The following is a 17,305-nucleotide window of genomic DNA, read 5'->3' as shown; positions in this document are numbered from 1 at the left end:
GAAGATTATCCCGTCTCTATCTTGGCTGATATTAATTACATTCTTGGGCCAATTATTCGGTATGCAGGTATTGCTGTATTTTACAATCACAGAACTTTTTAGAAGATAATAGTACAAAGCATGTTAATTTGCACTTTTTTTTCCAGATCAAAAGTTTAAGATACAATTGACCTGTATAATTAAAAGGGATTTAAGCTTTGGGCAATGTATATGGAAGGTGAGGTGAACCTAGAATCTTCACTCTGGATGCAATTTGTGGGGAGTAGAAAATATCAACTAGTAGAAGAAAACAGAAAGACTAAGGAAGTGAAACCGGACACTTGCGCGTACCCAAACCCAAGACCAAGAGAGATTCACAGCTTAGTCAGCGCACGTGAGAGAGTTAAACCACCCGTTAGAGAAAAAAATAATAAAAAAAAAATCAGAGGATAATGGAGTGGGGAATCATCAATTAATGGTGGGGTCCATGAAAAATTAAGCTACATTTCAATCTCATTTGGGGTTTCATTTTCATTTGCATTTGCATTTGCATTTGAATTTGCATCTGCATTTGAGTTGATGAGAGAAAATAAAGGAGATAGAAGCAAGCTGCAAGCGCTGCAAGTGGGACCCATAGCTTTGGCATTGAATAATTGACTTTGACCAAAGAGAAATAGAGAGAGAAAGAGAGAGGAAGAAAAGTCCCACTTTCCTCTCTTCTTCCTTTGTTTCCCTTATTAGCTGTTGCTGGTGGGCGTTGTTCTCCAAGACAATAAAAAGGCTTCCCCCTCCAATCTTGCTTCCTCATCTACAATTCTCAATCGAGGTCTTCTCGATTTTCTTCTCTCTACACACGCACTCTTCACTCTCTTTATCTGCAACAAAAACAACCTTATCACAGTATTACATACACACTTTCTCTAGGTATGTTTTTTTTCTCATTCATGTTTTGACTATGTGATTGAAAAAAAAAGGCTTTTTTTCCATTCCCTTTTGGGTGTTCTTGCTTGATCTTAACTTGTGTAGCTTGAAATGGATGAAAATGGTTCCTGGGTTTCATTATGGGTAGATCAAAGTTTCAAACTTTGGGTTTAGGTTTTCTTTTGGCCCCTTTTCTCTATACCTTTTTGGGTCACTTTGTTTAATCTTTTGGAGATTCAAATCGAAGAAAAAAGTTGGTGTATAATACCCCGTTGTGTCTTAGATATTTGATGTCTGATACATAAATTATACTTTCTATGATCTGTTATTACTTATTAGTTTATATGGCATAAACCTTTTTATGTGATGTTATAGTGATGCAAAACCATGGTTGTTGTTAGATGTTGCCGGGATTGGGAAGTTTTTGTTTGTAAAGTTAGCGCTTTTAGTCCATTTTCTTTTCCTGAAATGATAATAGGGTTTGAATTTTGTGGCTTATTTAGTTTATGTTGTTAAATTATGCAGGATTTGGGGCATGTGCAGTGGTTCAAAAAGTAAGCTTTCTCCCTCGGACAAAGTCATGGAAGGTGAGCTTCAGAAGCAGAATCAGGATGGTGTCCATAACTTCTCAGCTTTGCTTGAGCTGTCTGCATCCGATGATTTCGAAGCTTTCAGAAGAGAAGTTGAAGAGAAGGGTTGTGATGTAAACGACGCAGGCTTTTGGTATGGGAGAAGAATCGGATCAAAGAAGATGGGTTTCGAGAAGAGGACCCCTCTCATGATTGCTTCACTGTTTGGAAGCACCAGGGTGCTGAAGTATATTATTGAGACAGGCATGGTTGATGTGAACAGGGCCTGTGGTTCTGATAGGGCAACGGCTCTCCACTGTGCTGTTGCTGGGGGCTCTGAATCCTCCCTTGAGATCGTCAAGCTCTTGCTCGATGCCCATGCTGATGCCGATTGTGTTGATGCTAGTGGTAATAAGCCTGTTAATCTGATTGCTCCTGCCTTCAATTCTTTGTCAAGTTCAAGGAGGAAGGCCATAGAGTTGTTTCTAAGAGGTGGGGAAAGAGATCAGCTTTTCAACCAGGAGATGGAGCAACAGATGCTCTCTTCTCTCTCGTTGAAAGAAGGATTGGAGAAAAAGGAAGGAGCTGATAAGAAGGAATATCCTGTTGATGTTTCGTTGCCAGACATAAACAATGGTGTCTATGGAACTGACGAGTTCAGGATGTACAGCTTCAAGGTGAAGCCATGCTCAAGGGCTTATTCCCATGATTGGACTGAGTGCCCATTTGTTCATCCAGGGGAGAACGCAAGGAGGAGAGACCCACGCAAGTACCCTTACAGCTGTGTTCCCTGCCCAGAATTCCGCAAAGGGTCCTGCCAGAAGGGAGATTCCTGCGAGTATGCACATGGTGTTTTGAGTCCTGGCTTCACCCTGCTCAATACAGAACAAGGCTTTGCAAGGATGAGACTGGCTGCAGCAGAAAAGTCTGCTTCTTTGCTCACAAACCCGAGGAGTTGCGTCCTGTGTATGCTTCCACTGGCTCAGCTATGCCTTCGCCAAAATCTTACTCAGCTAGTGGACTTGACATGACGGCGATGAGTCCTCTTTCACTTAGTTCCTCGTCGTTGCCTATGCCAACCGTTTCAACACCACCCATGTCACCCTTGGCAGCTTCTTCATCTCCCAAGAGTGGAAGCTTGTGGGCAAACAAAATAAACCTTACTCCACCATCATTGCAGCTCCCTGGCAGTCGCTTGAAGACTGCTTTGAGTGCCAGGGATTTCGATATGGAGATGGAACTGCTTGGTCTAGACAGCCCTGCTCGTCAACAGCAGCAGCAGCAGCAACAACTAATTGAGGAGATTGCAAGGATCTCTTCTCCATCTTTCAGGAGCAGGATTGGTGATTTGAATCCTACTAACCTTGATGACCTATTAGCAGCTGCTGACCCTTCTCTCCTGTCTCAATTGCATGGAATCTCTGCTCAACCTTCAACTCCTACGCAATTGCAATCGTCGATGCGCCAAAACATGAACCATCTTCGGGCAAGTTATCCATCCAATGTCACTTCCTCACCGGTGAGGAAACCTTCTGCTTTTGGGTTTGATTCTTCAGCTGCTGTGGCAGCTGCAGTGATGAATTCAAGGTCTGCTGCCTTTGCAAAGCGAAGCCAAAGCTTCATTGATCGCAGTGCTGCAAACCACCACATTGGGCTGTCTTCGCCCTCCAACCCCAGCTGCAGGGTCTCCTCTGGCCTTTCAGATTGGAATTCCCCATCTGGGAAGCTTGATTGGGGTGTGAATGGAGATGAACTGAATAAGCTGAGGAAATCAGCTTCTTTTGGATTCAGAAACAATGGGGCAGCAACTGCCTCCCCTTTGGCACAGTCAGAACATGTTGAGCCAGATGTCTCATGGGTTCATTCATTGGTTCCTTCTGAAAGTTCTGAGATATTTGGTGCTGAGAAGAAGCAGCAGTTTGATCTCAGTAAAGAAAGGCTTCCACCATGGGTGGAGCAGTTGTATATAGAGCAGGAGCAGATGGTAGCATAAGGTGCTGCCATGGGAGCGCTCCTTGGTCTTTCTGACAAGAGTTTATTTATTTATTAATTATTTATTTATTTGAACTGTTATTACTATCCAACATTAGAGTATAGTTAGGGATAGAAGAAGAGATGTTGCAAAGAACAGAGTTCAGGTTAATCCAGAGAATTGAGCATAGTGTCGCCTTCTTGATCAAGGAAGACATGGAGAAACGTTGGATGAAGGATGCTGAATTTTTTATTATTATATTATTTAATTGGCCCCCCTTTTCTTAGTGGGTTGTTGTATTTTATTTAGCACAAGTGGACAAGGTATTTGTCATTGATATTTGATAAAGCAGGTCATTTTTTAAATATATATTGTTTTAAGTCGGCTGATAAATTCTTATAGTATTCTTTGGGCATCCTATTCTTATCTGTGTTGGCTTTCAATTTTCAACTGTTGTGGTTGTCTTTATCCGGAAATCTGATTCGTCCTAAAGCATAAATAAGTATTACTATTAAAGTATTAATTAATCTCAGGCAAAAGGAAATCATTTCTTAAAACTGCTTCTGTAGTTCGTGTGTGAATATCAACAGGAAATGGCGCCCGCTATGATAAATAATCATAGGCTGGAAACATGATTACTTCAAATACAACTCATTTCCATATGACCTTACCTATACTATTTTGAACGTTAAGGATTAGGATAATTCATTTTTTTATTATATTATTTTGTTTCAGGAAGACAATCATGTTCTGTGTATCATTATCAAGAGTCCTAAGCAAAAACCGTGAGAGGTTGCAACAGAAAACGAAAATGGTGGCTCTGTATCTTTCAAATTAAATTTTTAGGTTTATTTGTCAATTCGTGTAGTATATATGCTATTAAATTTGTTTTATTTACTTTTTAACGATTTAGCATTTGCTTTTTAGTACCGAATATCGATTTTTATGTTTTACAGTACTTCGCTTCGGTTTATTTTTTGTTTATACACAAAAAATAGTAAGATTGAGGGCATTAAGAAATTATCCTTTCCACCAAATTAAGATATTATGTTCCCTCTGAAGTAATCATGTTCGAGTACCGTTAGAAATTTAAATGAAGACAACTCTAAATACTTAAATGTGGCTGACAAGCTCATTATTGCCTCTATAAATCAAAGAGTTTCATTTTTTATTATATGTATTTAAGGTAAATCACTTTTTCTTCCACATCATCAATTTTATAATAATAAATTCTTTTTTAGCAAGCAATGAATAAATGCCGAAATTTATATGAAGCTAGAAAGGTGCCACCCTCGAAACAATTTTTCAGAAAATAATTCGAATAGTAAATTCAAAACCATAATATATTTTGCACTACTAGATATATAAAAGCTTGCATATTAGCATATACATAATTTTCTCTGGTCGTATTTTCATTTATCTGATAGTAAAATAGTTATACATTTAGTTTGAGAAAAATTACTGAAATATTCTCTTCACGTTTAGCGCCTTATTGAGTCTAATTATAATATACAAAAATAAAATATAAGCACACACAATAATCAAATTAATCTAACACATGTAAGAATAATAAATGTTTTTGTACAAGCGTAACTACTAACTAAGCAACAGACTAGAGAGTAAGAGCTACCTCGGAGAGAAGTGAGGCAGGTTGGCGGTTGGACACGCCCACGAGAAAAATGAATCATGTAACTTGGTTATAACTGCCACCATTTACGATTTTCCATTCTTCTAGCGAGTTCTTTGGCCATGGATGCAAAATCTTCTGCCCCATTTGCCAGCTCTTCAGTACGTTCGTTGAGCAGCTATAAAGAAAGTAGATACCGTTGGAAAGAAAAGTAATAAAACACAATTGGAAGAATTTCAGCCAGGTTCCAATCAATTATATGTAATAACTCCATTTTCTCATATTGGTAAATGGTCACATTTGCAATCAAACCTATTTTACAAACAAATCAAACATAAAACTTGGTTGTAGCAATTTAAATTTTGGCCTCTTCATTAGAAGTCGCAATCAGGAACCAAAAAGAATTTTATTGTCAAAACTTAAAAGAAGAAAAGGTATTATTTAGTAGGAATGTGTCATGCAGCTAGATAATGGGATTTCAACTATAATTAAGATGAATCCAAATTTACTTGAAAGAGATTTTTGTTGTAATTCATATAAACCTGTCCAGAGAAATATAATTCATGTAAAATAGAATAAAATAATAATGTACCGCAAGCTTTTCTTGCCGCTCTAGAAGTTTTTGCTTTGCAAGCGAAGCTGCTGCAGCGGCATCCTGAAACCATTCACCATGTCCAAGGGTCAGAACTTGTAACCTAAGAAGATGAATAAATTAGAGAATTTTCACAACTTACATTTGCCTCTGTCTTTCTATATTTGGCCTTAACTTCATCAGCTGTTCTAGCTCTTGGTTTTGAATCAGTGCCTACATCCTCAAACAGTTTCTCTCTGTCCGTTGCTTTTCCTTTATCTGCAACCCAACCGTTCAGTGTTTAAAAGATAAACATACCGGAATGAGGAAATAAAACAATAGAGGTGTACCTTTCTTGTCGATATCAGTTTTCTGTTTGTCAGCTGTTTTTCCTTTATCTGCAAGCCAAGCATTCAGTATTCAAAAGACAGACATAACACAATGAGGAAATACAAATGTTAAATATACCTCTTTTGTCATCATCGCTTTTCTGTATAGGTGAAAGGACTATGGGTTCATCAATGTGAATATCATCTGCAAGAGAAAGTAAAAAGTTTCATAAATAAAATATAGATGGTAGCAGAAGAAGAAATTAAGGACAGACCTAAGTCAAGCTCCAAATCATCAAGTGGATCAACTGTGCCTGATGAAGGCTTTAAGAAGGGAGGATTTGAGAATAATTGTTCTAGATTCTCCAAAATATTAAGATGAGCTGGTTGATTTGCATTTGGATCTGCTTTTCCCGTGAAGTTCTTGACAAAATTAGCAAATACAGAAGTTGTTCCCTGTGGCAAGGAAAGTTGAATTAAAAATCCTGTAACTGTAATGAAAGAACCAAAAGCACAGAAAGCCTGAAAAATTTGGACCTGTCTTTCATTCTGGCTTGGAGATTGGCTCACAGTAACATCAACAGCAGCTTGGAGAACTTTATCATGAAGACAAGGAAAAGACTCCGGAATCCTAAAAGTTTATGTTTTAAAATTGAGTTTACAGATTACTGAGTCTGTAAATATGATTTTCTTTATAAATTTTATAGAGGCTAATCACATTCAGCAAGTTTACATGACCAAAGAAAGATACCAGAACTCATTTTGCCATGTCAACAGTGATATTGAAGCAATTTCATTCCCATTGACCTATATAAAAAGTTGAAAACAAGATAACCATTAGTCTGATTACAAAAGCAAAAGGCAACTGGAATTTGTTCAATTGTAAAAATACAAGACCTATTCATGCAATGCATGTTCTAGGATCTTTCAGATGAAATGCTTTCCGAAAGATCAATGCACATAGAAGGCAACTGTTTAGTGCTTTTAGTGAATTTTCAATTTTTCTCCTTTAAATCAGAAATGTTGATGTCAATTGTGGATTATTCGGTGCAGTTAGAAAGATCACATTGTATTTCAAATGTTAATAATACATTATATATCACAGGTGATGCTTAAAAGAAAATAAGAAATAAAATAGGAGAAACAGAATAAACTTGTTTATTTGGCCTACTTGTTTCCAAATAAGTGCAGTTCCTGCATGATTCACTGTACAAAAGGCTGAGTGAATGGATATCGGTTAAGTAATACCAAATTCACTTTACTAAACAGACCAATCTAACAGGTTCCTGCAACAAATTCTAACAAAATAGCACTTTTCAGGAGGAATTACAAACCAGAATTATTTGTCCATTTGAAGAACATATTGTCTTTTCCATCTCAGTTGTCCAATTCCATCTTAGGACTGACATTAAAGAACTCTCTCCCAACACTTCCAAAGTTGGTATGGACCTGATGAAAGTGACATTACATCCATCAAAAGCTTGTCGTAAGTTGCTGGAAGAAAAATATCAACACCAACATTTGACAGGAATTACTATTATGGATTCAGAGCAAAAAATACGATTTCTCTTAAGCAACACATATAATTAATTCATTATGCATTTTTCAATTGGCAAAACTACAGGTTTAATATTGGAAGGAGGAGGAGCCAAAAATCCCGGTCATGAAGATAATATAGAATTAACGATATTTCATATATACATGGTTTATTTGAAAACTGAAAAGTAGTATTTCAAATTTTTAAGAGCCCATGTTAAATTTTCTTATTAGTTGTTAGCAAATGAAGTTCAATTTCTTTCTTTTGGGCACTTCAGCATTGGCTATTCTCATTAGAACCTGACTCAACGAGTGATCTAAATAGGTTACATGAAGACATGTATTACACGAAGCACTTCACCTTACTTCAATGCCTCCAGTTTGATACAGTACAACAAGAACACATTCTTTCTCATGTTTCTTAATGATTGTAGTCCAGCAGCATTTCTCTACAAGGTTCACCTTCTTTATACACTTGCTGCTATCCTGCTGAAAATAATTTTATCAAGCTGTGGAAAGAAATAAATTAAAATTTGAAAAAGAATAGACAGACGAATTGCACCTCAATCACAGATTTTAAAGTGTGTAAGCTCAATTCAGTCTCATAACAAATTAAAATGAGAGAGTTGGATACTATCTCCCCGAAGTATGAAGTTTCTACGGTAGTAGCTGTTTCATCTACAACTTTTGCATCTTCGGACTGAACATTGTCCTGAATTCCCGAATCACTCTTCTGAGGTGATTTTAATGACTCTGTTTCAGTTGATAGTTCAGAAAAACCATCTGAAATAACACATCACCATGTAAGAAATGTAATTATTTGGCAATTTTATATATGTACATGTTTCAAACCGAAATTACTTGCCTGTAACATACATTGAAACTGCATTCAATTTTGCATTTACACTCATGCTCCTACTGCAGACCATATTTCCATTTGAAGTATCTACTACAACAAGGTTTGCATCCCTTGTTATAATGAAGAGTATCCCCTTTTCAGAACTATCAGAATTATCAGATACAGATTGCTGTGGAATGTTTACGCTACAAGAGTCTGAAAATTTTGCAGTCAGAGAAACAACTGCTGAAGGTGAGTCAGGTTCAGTTTTCATAAGAAACAAAACCGATGATGTATTGATATCAAGCATAGCAACCTGCAAAGTGGACTAGAACGTGTAAGTTGGAAACTCAATGCCCTCCAAATCCAAAAAGCTACTTGACAACTAAACTGACAATAAATACACCATTTCTTTCAACAAAGAAAGGAACTGCATGATCTCACCTGGCCATTTTCATATCCAACAGCAAGCTTCCCTCCATGGTTTGCGAACTGTAGGGTGCATACAACAGAAGTTTGAAGGGAAAACAGTACTGTGCAATGAGGTACATCTCCTTGATGCTTATTGTGAACTACTGTCTCAATAAATAGAAACAGGTTAAACTAGATATTAGAAACATCAATTCAATTTGTAGCGTAAACATAGACACAAAAAGAATCTTCCATTTTCATATCGCGTAAACCAAATGCACCACACTGCAGCAGGAAAGGGTACAACTTTAACGTACTCTCCTTTGTTTCCAAATGTTAAGATGTAAAGTCATACCCAATAGCTTACACATTAGGGAGAAAAGATTTATCATATGGTATCGAAACCTCTATGAACTAGTGGTTAAAAGTTCAATACTTCTTGTTCTCATTATTCTAAACAAAGCAAATTGAATTTCAGTATATGATGGTAGGGCTTGTGCATTGTCCACACGTGAAACCCAACTAACTATTGCATAATGTTGTGTTATGATGTAAAGCCATTTATTTGCCTTTACCCAATAGACTGAGCTTTTGTGAGAGATGGTTTACAAAATGTTATTGGAGCTTTTATGACAAGAAGTCTGGAATTTAGTACGATCCTTGTTTACACCTTTTCTTCTATAAAAAGTTTAAGCTCCAACACAAGGTAGGGTGTGTTTGTGCATTATTCATGATTCAAGCCTAATGAGATACTTGAAACAAATATGGATTTATTTTTAAGTCAAATAGAGAGCAAACCCAACCTTCAGTTCCCTTTTCAGTCACAAAATGAAAGGTTGTTTCACTTGAACTCTGTATTAGACCATATAGACGGACCTACACTCCGACAAGATAAAATTATCAGAGATAGAACACTTTATTTTATGGAGACAGAGAATGACAAACAATTTCAACACTTGTAAAACTTACAATACCACTTTCATCACCAACAGCCAGGTGTAAAGTATCAGGGCAAAAATTCAATGCTGACACTGGTGCACTTGCACTGTCACTGTTAACATCATTTACCTATCAGTTGCAGGAATAATTTTCTGTTAAGTCTCAACAACCTATTAATATTAGTGCATCCTGTATCAATAGAAATATATGCTAGTTAATTTTTGTAGTATGCTAATGGCTAACCTCACATTTTATGTTGTAAACTAATGACAAAGCCGGATATGTGGCATCCCATATCCGAACAGATCCATCTCGGTATCCTGCTATATATATTTGAATGATATGATCGTCTTCTTTGAAAAGCTGACCTGGAACACCACCGGTCAAAGGCCACTTTATGCCCATACTTGTCTGATTTTGTACTAAATGCTGCTTTGCAGCTACAAGAACCTACACAGATATCCCTTACAATTAGTACTGACAATAGAGCTGCTTTATCTTCAAAATAAGTTATCAACATTTGTAAGGAAAACATGACATCTATGTAACAGTTTACATAGGCATGGCAACTATTGATAAAGAAAGAACGAATCTTTGGACCCACTGAATATGCATTTACCTGAGACAAGTCCCTAAATGTCTTCACATCGTGATCTATCACAGCAAGCGTTGCAGTTGTCATGTAGGGTTCAAGAGTGGGTATGACCATGGGATATTGCAGTGTAGGAGAAGAAGTCTTCTTTTCTTGCTTAGACATTAAAGACGACAAACAATTGTTGTCATAAAGATCCAGCTGTCCAGAATTTGTCAACACAAATATCATATTACCAGTTCCCGCTGCATGGTAATCACTAGATAACAAAACCATATCAGCAAAGGAACCATTAAGTGCAATATTAATGCGACCAGTGCACTTAATACTTTTTAAACCAGATGACCAATCAAGGCCCAAAACCTGTAAGTAAGAGAAAAGGGCGTGTCATATTGATTTATCATCTATATAAGTTGAATTTATGAAAGCTTAACAAGCCACTGACAGTGCTAAACATGACAACAGTTAATTTTTTAATCTGATATGGCAAAAGTACAAAACTGATTGTGGCAATAAGCAGTTCCAACAAAGTAGTTAATTTTCAGTAGAAAACAATTAACTAGCAATGCAGAGGCTGAACAATGTCTGTTCCCCGAGTTCTTAACTGTAGCCTGTTTTCTTCCTTGCAAATCTACCACATTAGGATGACAGGAAGTATATTTATTGTGTATAACAAAAGCAATCCACCAATAGATTGAAAAGGCACAAACCAAAATAATAAAGTTGTAGTACTCATCTAGTTACTTTTGTTGTCTTTATTTCTTTCCTAGTGTGGTTCATTTGTTCTATAATTGGACAACAATTCCTTGAGTGCAACGCCTGAATTAGCTCTCTCTACAGAAAGTAACTAATGAATATGTGATCTCTTGAGTATTTTTTGCCCGCATCCCTACTTAGGTTTTTGTATCATGAAACTCCTGAATAGGAACCTTTCTTCAAGAAGGGGCTAACTCATGAAAAATGTTTGCAATAGCATCTCCACACTTAGCCCACACAAGACAGGGTTTTTTCCTCCAACTGGTTTTTTGTTAAGACTAAACTGTCTAAAACACTAATCAGATAGTTTGTTATGACAGGAAATTGTGGTAATCATGGCTCTGTTTTATCATGTTCTATATACAGACACCACAAACACACCCAAAGCTATGATTTTCTTCTTTTTCTTTTACCTCTAATAGTAACTATTAAAACATCATTGCCAAAAATAACTACTATGAGTATGAATCTTACTGTCAGAACTTCTTCAGACCCAATTTCATCACCACCATACACAAAAAGTTGGCTTCCATTATTACCAAAAGATTTATTGGCACACCAATGTAGAAAAATAATAGGAAGTCTTCTAGCTGCCGATGATAATTGAAGCTTGACAACATTATTAGACAACTTTTGGGATTGATGATTTGAAGAAGAGTCAGCATTTGACAAATCCCAAAACATTATATCACCATCTACATAACCAACAACAACAACAGATCCATCATTAGATGCCCATGAAACACAGCTTATCTCTTTATCCTCTTCTTCATTATCTAATTTATTGTCAGAGGAATCATCCTTAGGGTCATTTGAATAACTAGTCACCCTTTCTATCTTCAGCTCAGAGTCCTTTTGTCCTCTGATTTGAACAATTTTATCTTCAGAAGAATCCCAGAGTACTATCAAGCCATTCTCATATGCCATCAATAGTCTGCAAGATGATGGTTTTATTGAATCAATAAACAAACGTACCTTACGCAAAAAGTTAAGTTCTATTGTTACAAACACATATTCTACATACACAACTTTTCATATTGGTTTTTTCTGTATTGTAATTTGTAACTGTAAATAATTAGCATAATTAACCCTTAATAGAGCCAAAATGGATACTGGATAACTGGATGGTTCAATTTACACAATAAGTATATCATCTTAGATTTTAGGCATTCAAGTTATCTAAATGCATCAAGGACAAAATTTTAAGGTCGTAAGTCTGAATAAGATCCATGGCAATTTGACCTTTATGTTGATTGATTCAACTTATATTTTTTATATAAAAATTTTGCTTAACCATCCCTAACCAATTTACTCTGCAGACTGGAAGGACAGGGTAAATTAAGCTAGCACTTCATCCTAACCCACAAAACCCTCAAGTTAGACAGGCAGATTGGCAGACTGCAACTATTTTATTTGGCTCTTCTCCTTTCCTTTGAATGAGTGCAAACATTATTAAGAGAGTAAAAGCTTTATATTCTTCTTGCTTTCTATGTTCACTGGGTCTCTACCTTTATCTTGAATTATGTGAACACTGAATTCAGTGTCCATGTTGTAAACACCAAAAAGATATACCAAGCAGTTTGACTCACTTTAAATTGAAGAATCCTCATTTATAATTCATTTCCAAACAACAAAACGGTCAAGAAAACTTAGTTGTCCCCTGAAAACATGAATTAAATATACTGCATTCAAATTTTATAGAAGAAATTTCGTGATAATTCAATTTTGTTTCGTCACTTCCGTGGTTAAAGCCTATTTGCAAATTATTTAAACTCTAAAATCATCACGACCCAAAGTCAGAATAAACCTGAAAAAATGAGAACACAATAGAAAGATCACTAGCAGCCTTCGAAAGCAAGATTACCTAATATTCATGTCATGCAAATTCCAATAAGATACAAGGAAATCAATTAGAGAAACTCTTAAAATAATTTCTAGTGTTACCTGTTTCCATTGGAATAAGGCGGATGAAGAACCCTGATCACTGAAATTTGATCAAGTGATATTCCAACTGCATCTGCAAAGGTGAGTATCATTTGAAATATGTTAGATGTTAGAGAAATGAACAATAACTCATGGAACATTTTTTTTTAACGTTTTGTGCTCTAATATAATGTAAGCATTACTACCTAACACCCTTCACAAGTCATTCTATTCCCCTCCAAAATGAAGTACAAATATTCTAGTAGCTTCTTTTTCTTTTTCTTCTCTCTTTTTCTTTTTTCTTTTCATGAGCCACCTTCCCTATACTGACTTCATTGTAGAAAACTTACCAGATATAACATTTGTAGGAACATAATAAGGCAATATATCAATTTTTCTGCCTTCAGCGTCAAACTTCAACACGTATACCATCCCATGCTCACTCCCAATATACCTAAATATCATAAGCAGTGGGGAATAACTAATAACCCATGTGCATTATTTATCAGAAAGTGTTATATGCAAATGCTGATTCCAAATCACATGAACAAGTATTTACATGTAACTGGTGCCATAAATAACAGAGAAAGCAGTTATAGTGGACTCCCACTGCAAAGCAGAAGCAATTTGCCTGCTTTCCAAATCCCAAATCTGCCATTATCAGAAACGTAATGGGAAAATTAGTAAATAAAACAGCGGTAAGGGGGAAGAATAAGAGGGAAACAAGAAATCGACAAGAAATAAAGTATAAAGAAAGCTCAGATGAAAAATCAAAAAGCAGTCAAAAGCAGACATGGAAAATGCCTGATCATAGACAGTTTTTAAGAACTTTAGTAGCCTTAGAAGGTACCTGAATCTCATTACGACTTGAGACACTAGCAAGAAAACCTTGATTATCCAAGAACTGAGAGAGATCAAGAAATATTAGATACCATAATATTCATGAAAGCCTCAATAAATATTTCACTTTGTAGCTTCTATAGTTCAATCATGGGCACCTCCAAACATACATAGAGCACAGTTCTGTACACACATCATGTGATACTCGTGATCACATGACTCTAGACACGGATACGGACATGGACACGGACACTCAAAATTAGAAACAAGACACATTATCCCGGTCATAATATAATATACAAGAGATTGAATGTTTTTGATAAAATAAATAAACAGAATAGAATAGTCTCTAAAATTGAAAATCGACCGAAAATTATGAACCTCTAAATTCTTGAAGGCTGTATGCTTAGACGAGTAAAGAATTCCTTCAATATTGTCTCCTCCAAACACCTTTATCCTGCCATCACTGCAAGGGTGAAGAAAATTCCTCAGTGAACTAATAAAGCCACTAAATCTCTCCATGGGAAACTTGTTAAGTCCACAACATGCTAGTGTAATATTGCTATTCCAATACATATGCTACTCCTCAATCATCAAACAGAAAGAATAACGAAATTGCGTATGTATTCCTTTTAAACAAAATTGAAGGAAAAAGTATTCAACGTATCCCTAGGTAGTATATAACAAACCTGCCTAACCAATGAAAAATTAACCACATGCTCTATAGCTAGTTACAAAAGCATGCATACTATATATGATCTTCCTTAAAATTAATGTCATCTGATTCACGCATTAGTCAATGCTATTATGTTACTACTTTGGTAAATAACTCACAGTGTTCCCACAGCCAATAGACGCTGGACGCGATCAAATGCAAGGATAGACGCCGTAGATGGAACTCCGAAGTGAAGAACAACTCGCGGATCGAAATCCGCTGATTTAGAAATTCCTTTTCCCGCTTCCTGCTGCAGAAAGAACAGAAACACGGCATCGATTTCAGAAAAAAATCGCATAATCACATCAATGCATAGCTCAACAAAGAAACTTCGCACATTCAAAATGCACAATCGATGAAAACAAGTAATCGAAGAATTCGCCAGGGAAAAAATAGAAAAAAAAGCATTGATCCATGGCGGAAACGGAGGCACGCACTACCTGCGCATGAGAAGGAGATTGCTGTGGTGGAGGTTTCTGAAAGAATCTAGAAAACATTGCTGTTGGTGTTGATGATGACGATGAATGAATAGAAATGACCTCTCGCTTCTTTCTGTGCTGAAGATTTTGTGTATTCGGGTTTTTTCGGTTTCTGCGCGGGTTTCAGGTACCGTGTTAGTCACCAGTATGATGCGTCGTGCAGGGGCGCTTGTTCGTATGATGTGATAAAAAAGATGGACGGTGATGCGGGGCTGCAGGGAACACTTCGACTGTTCGACCGTACGATTTGAAGCTGCAAGGGAGCTATGAAGATCTGGTCGGAAAAGCAAAAAACTGAAAAAGGAATATGTAGGGCCCGTGGAAGTTATTCATTGCCATTGCTCTACTCCATCGACTTCTTCTCTTTCAAAATTACAAACATATTAACATATTTTTCCATAAAGAATAATTATAATTGACCAGTAGTTATTGATTTACCGATAAGCAGCTGATTCTAAACTAAATTCTCTCTTTTTCCCTGAAAATTTTACTAGTCTTACTTGTTCGGTTGATAGAGTTAACAAGCATACATGATAAAAGATCTATTAAAATCATAATCAACTTATATGTATGCTACACTTTAGGTGTAGAAATGCTATAATACCATTAAAATATATTGTTTTTTATCATTATTTTTAATTATTTAATAATAAAATTTTATATCCAAATCATTTAACCAACTAAGTCCAACCAAGTTATTATAAGCCTGTAATCTAATTCAACTCCATACGCCATTACTTTTAATAACTTTTTTATTTAACGCACAATTATATATATCTGTCTTTTTTATACGTGTTTCGTTTTTTTTTATTTTCTCAACATTTTTTGCGTTCTCTTCCTTCTCTGTATTCTCTACATTCTCTTCCTTCTATGTATTCTTTTCGTTCTCAACGCCTCCCACAATCAGGAGCTTCTGAAAATTGTTCGTCTCTAGTCAAACTCCGAAAGAACAAACATCACCTTAGGTCCTTAGAAATGTGACGACGTTGTAACAACTAAGCATGCCACGTTTGGGGGGCTATTATTCCGGGCCTGGGCTCCAGACCAGGTGGCCCAATAATGGGCGAACCCTAGACCCGACTTATTGGAGATTTGCACGATGATATGGCCCATTCCTTTAATTTCGTCCATATCACTTTCGGCACTTAATGTCACGGATACGCATCGTATCTTTCCATTTCAAGAAGCGTTGGAATTCTATAAAAGGGAAAACCACGATTCTCGCAAAGTATGCAACCTAATTCTAACTTTCGATTTCATAGATACTTTATTAATTTTGATATCGAAGTGTCATTGCAGGTCCCCTCCCATCGATTCTCACTCAGTGTCTCAAAAGAGAATTAGTCAAGAAACATACTTGGTCTGACCTAAACAAAAATAATAAAAGAGAATCAAAAGATGAAAATGGAGCTTTAAAACTAGTAATCCCAACTCGAATAATTTAGTGATTAGGATTTTGAAGCAAAACCAAAGCCAAGTGCAATTCAATTAGTGACTTGGTCATTGAGTTAAACCTTAAAGTGACAACTAAATTTTTGCTGTAATTTTAAATTAATCCTTAGATTTTTAATTAACTCAATTTGAATCTTGAATTTTCACTTTATGTAATGTGAATAATTAATATCATATAGTAGAATATAGTTCGATTACGTATAATAAGATGATGATGTGTTGATTAGTGACATATAAAATATTAGCGGAGATGCTAATATTATATATCATAACATAATTTATATACATATCACTTCTATGTCATCAAGGGTGAAAACAAACCAAATCTACAATATAGTTAACTTTTTAAATATGACATATAATTTGTTGTAGATTAATTTTTTAAATACTAAATTTGAATGTAAAGTGTGATGTAGTCTTATATTTATTAAAAGGTTTGATAAATTTTTTTTAAATTATTTAAAAAAATATTTTTCAATGAAGAATTACTTATAAGTAATATACTAAATTAAATATTTAAAATAATATTTAAATTTTTAAAACATTTAAAAAATATAAAAATATTTAATTATGATCAAGTCTTAACAAATTTTAAAAAGGTATTTATATAGTTATTTATATCTTAACCAGGTTCAAGTAGATCTAGCAAGCTAATTAGATTAATTTGTGAGTTTCGGCATTAATAAATTTAGACTTTTAAAAAAGTTTAGACATGGGCCTATTTTGCCATCAATAGATTTAGGCTTTTAAACATTTTGTAAACTAAATTTCTAACCAAGTTATCACCCACTTTTTCTCTTTCGTACGTACATAGGCGCTGCTATTTCTTTTTTTGTGTTATTTCTTCTTCTTCCTA

At 35.6% G+C, this 17,305-nt stretch overlaps 1 protein-coding gene and 1 pseudogene across 8 annotated transcripts; one reads left to right on the top strand and one right to left on the bottom strand.

Moving 5' to 3' along the window:
- The first annotated feature begins 722 nt into the window (after positions 1 to 722).
- Positions 723 to 3,834, top strand: LOC112702370 (zinc finger CCCH domain-containing protein 29-like; annotated as a pseudogene).
- Positions 3,835 to 4,828: 994 nt separating this feature from the next.
- LOC112702369 (lethal(2) giant larvae protein homolog SRO77) lies at positions 4,829 to 15,532 on the bottom strand. 8 transcript variants are annotated; one of them, XM_025753366.3, is made up of 25 exons: positions 14,959 to 15,532; positions 14,638 to 14,768; positions 14,185 to 14,269; positions 13,814 to 13,867; positions 13,523 to 13,614; positions 13,314 to 13,417; positions 12,985 to 13,057; positions 11,515 to 11,974; positions 10,312 to 10,647; positions 9,936 to 10,142; positions 9,723 to 9,821; positions 9,557 to 9,629; positions 8,787 to 8,917; positions 8,370 to 8,658; positions 8,067 to 8,287; positions 7,866 to 7,990; positions 7,303 to 7,417; positions 6,720 to 6,775; positions 6,506 to 6,599; positions 6,244 to 6,424; positions 6,108 to 6,173; positions 5,990 to 6,037; positions 5,803 to 5,918; positions 5,661 to 5,723; positions 4,829 to 5,246 (listed from the first exon to the last, which is right to left on the bottom strand). In XM_025753366.3, exons 1-25 carry the CDS (start codon positions 15,013 to 15,015, stop codon positions 5,139 to 5,141), a joined length of 3,384 nt encoding a protein of 1,127 aa, XP_025609151.1. In that variant the 5' UTR covers positions 15,016 to 15,532; the 3' UTR covers positions 4,829 to 5,138. The 8 variants fall into 8 exon arrangements, with proteins under 8 accessions (XP_025609151.1, XP_072055148.1, XP_025609150.1 ...); XM_072199047.1 differs by having other exon boundaries at positions 6,702 to 6,775; positions 7,866 to 7,993; positions 14,959 to 15,499; XM_025753365.3 differs by having other exon boundaries at positions 7,866 to 7,993; positions 14,959 to 15,499.
- Positions 15,533 to 17,305: the final 1,773 nt, after the last annotated feature.

This window comes from Arachis hypogaea, chromosome 7 (genome assembly GCF_003086295.3).
Source record: "Arachis hypogaea cultivar Tifrunner chromosome 7, arahy.Tifrunner.gnm2.J5K5, whole genome shotgun sequence".
In the NCBI taxonomy this organism is placed as follows: Eukaryota; Viridiplantae; Streptophyta; class Magnoliopsida; order Fabales; family Fabaceae; genus Arachis; species Arachis hypogaea.
The sequence above is the reverse complement of the archived record's forward strand: the minus strand, read 5'-3'. Positions and strand labels throughout refer to the sequence as shown.

What these genes read in the sequence shown, in the direction of transcription:
- LOC112702369 (XM_072199047.1), bottom strand. Translation starts at nt 15,015, where the DNA reads ATGTTTTCTAGATTCTTTCAGAAACCTCCACCACAGCAATCTCCTTCT. An exon ending in ATTTATGGCACCAGTTACAT is followed by an intron (nt 13,418 to 13,522) that starts GTAAATACTTGT and finishes TATGATATTTAG; the next exon opens with GTATATTGGGAGTGAGCATG. An exon ending in CAAATGGACAAATAATTCTG is followed by an intron (nt 6,776 to 7,302) that starts GTTTGTAATTCC and finishes CTTTTTATATAG; the next exon opens with GTCAATGGGAATGAAATTGC.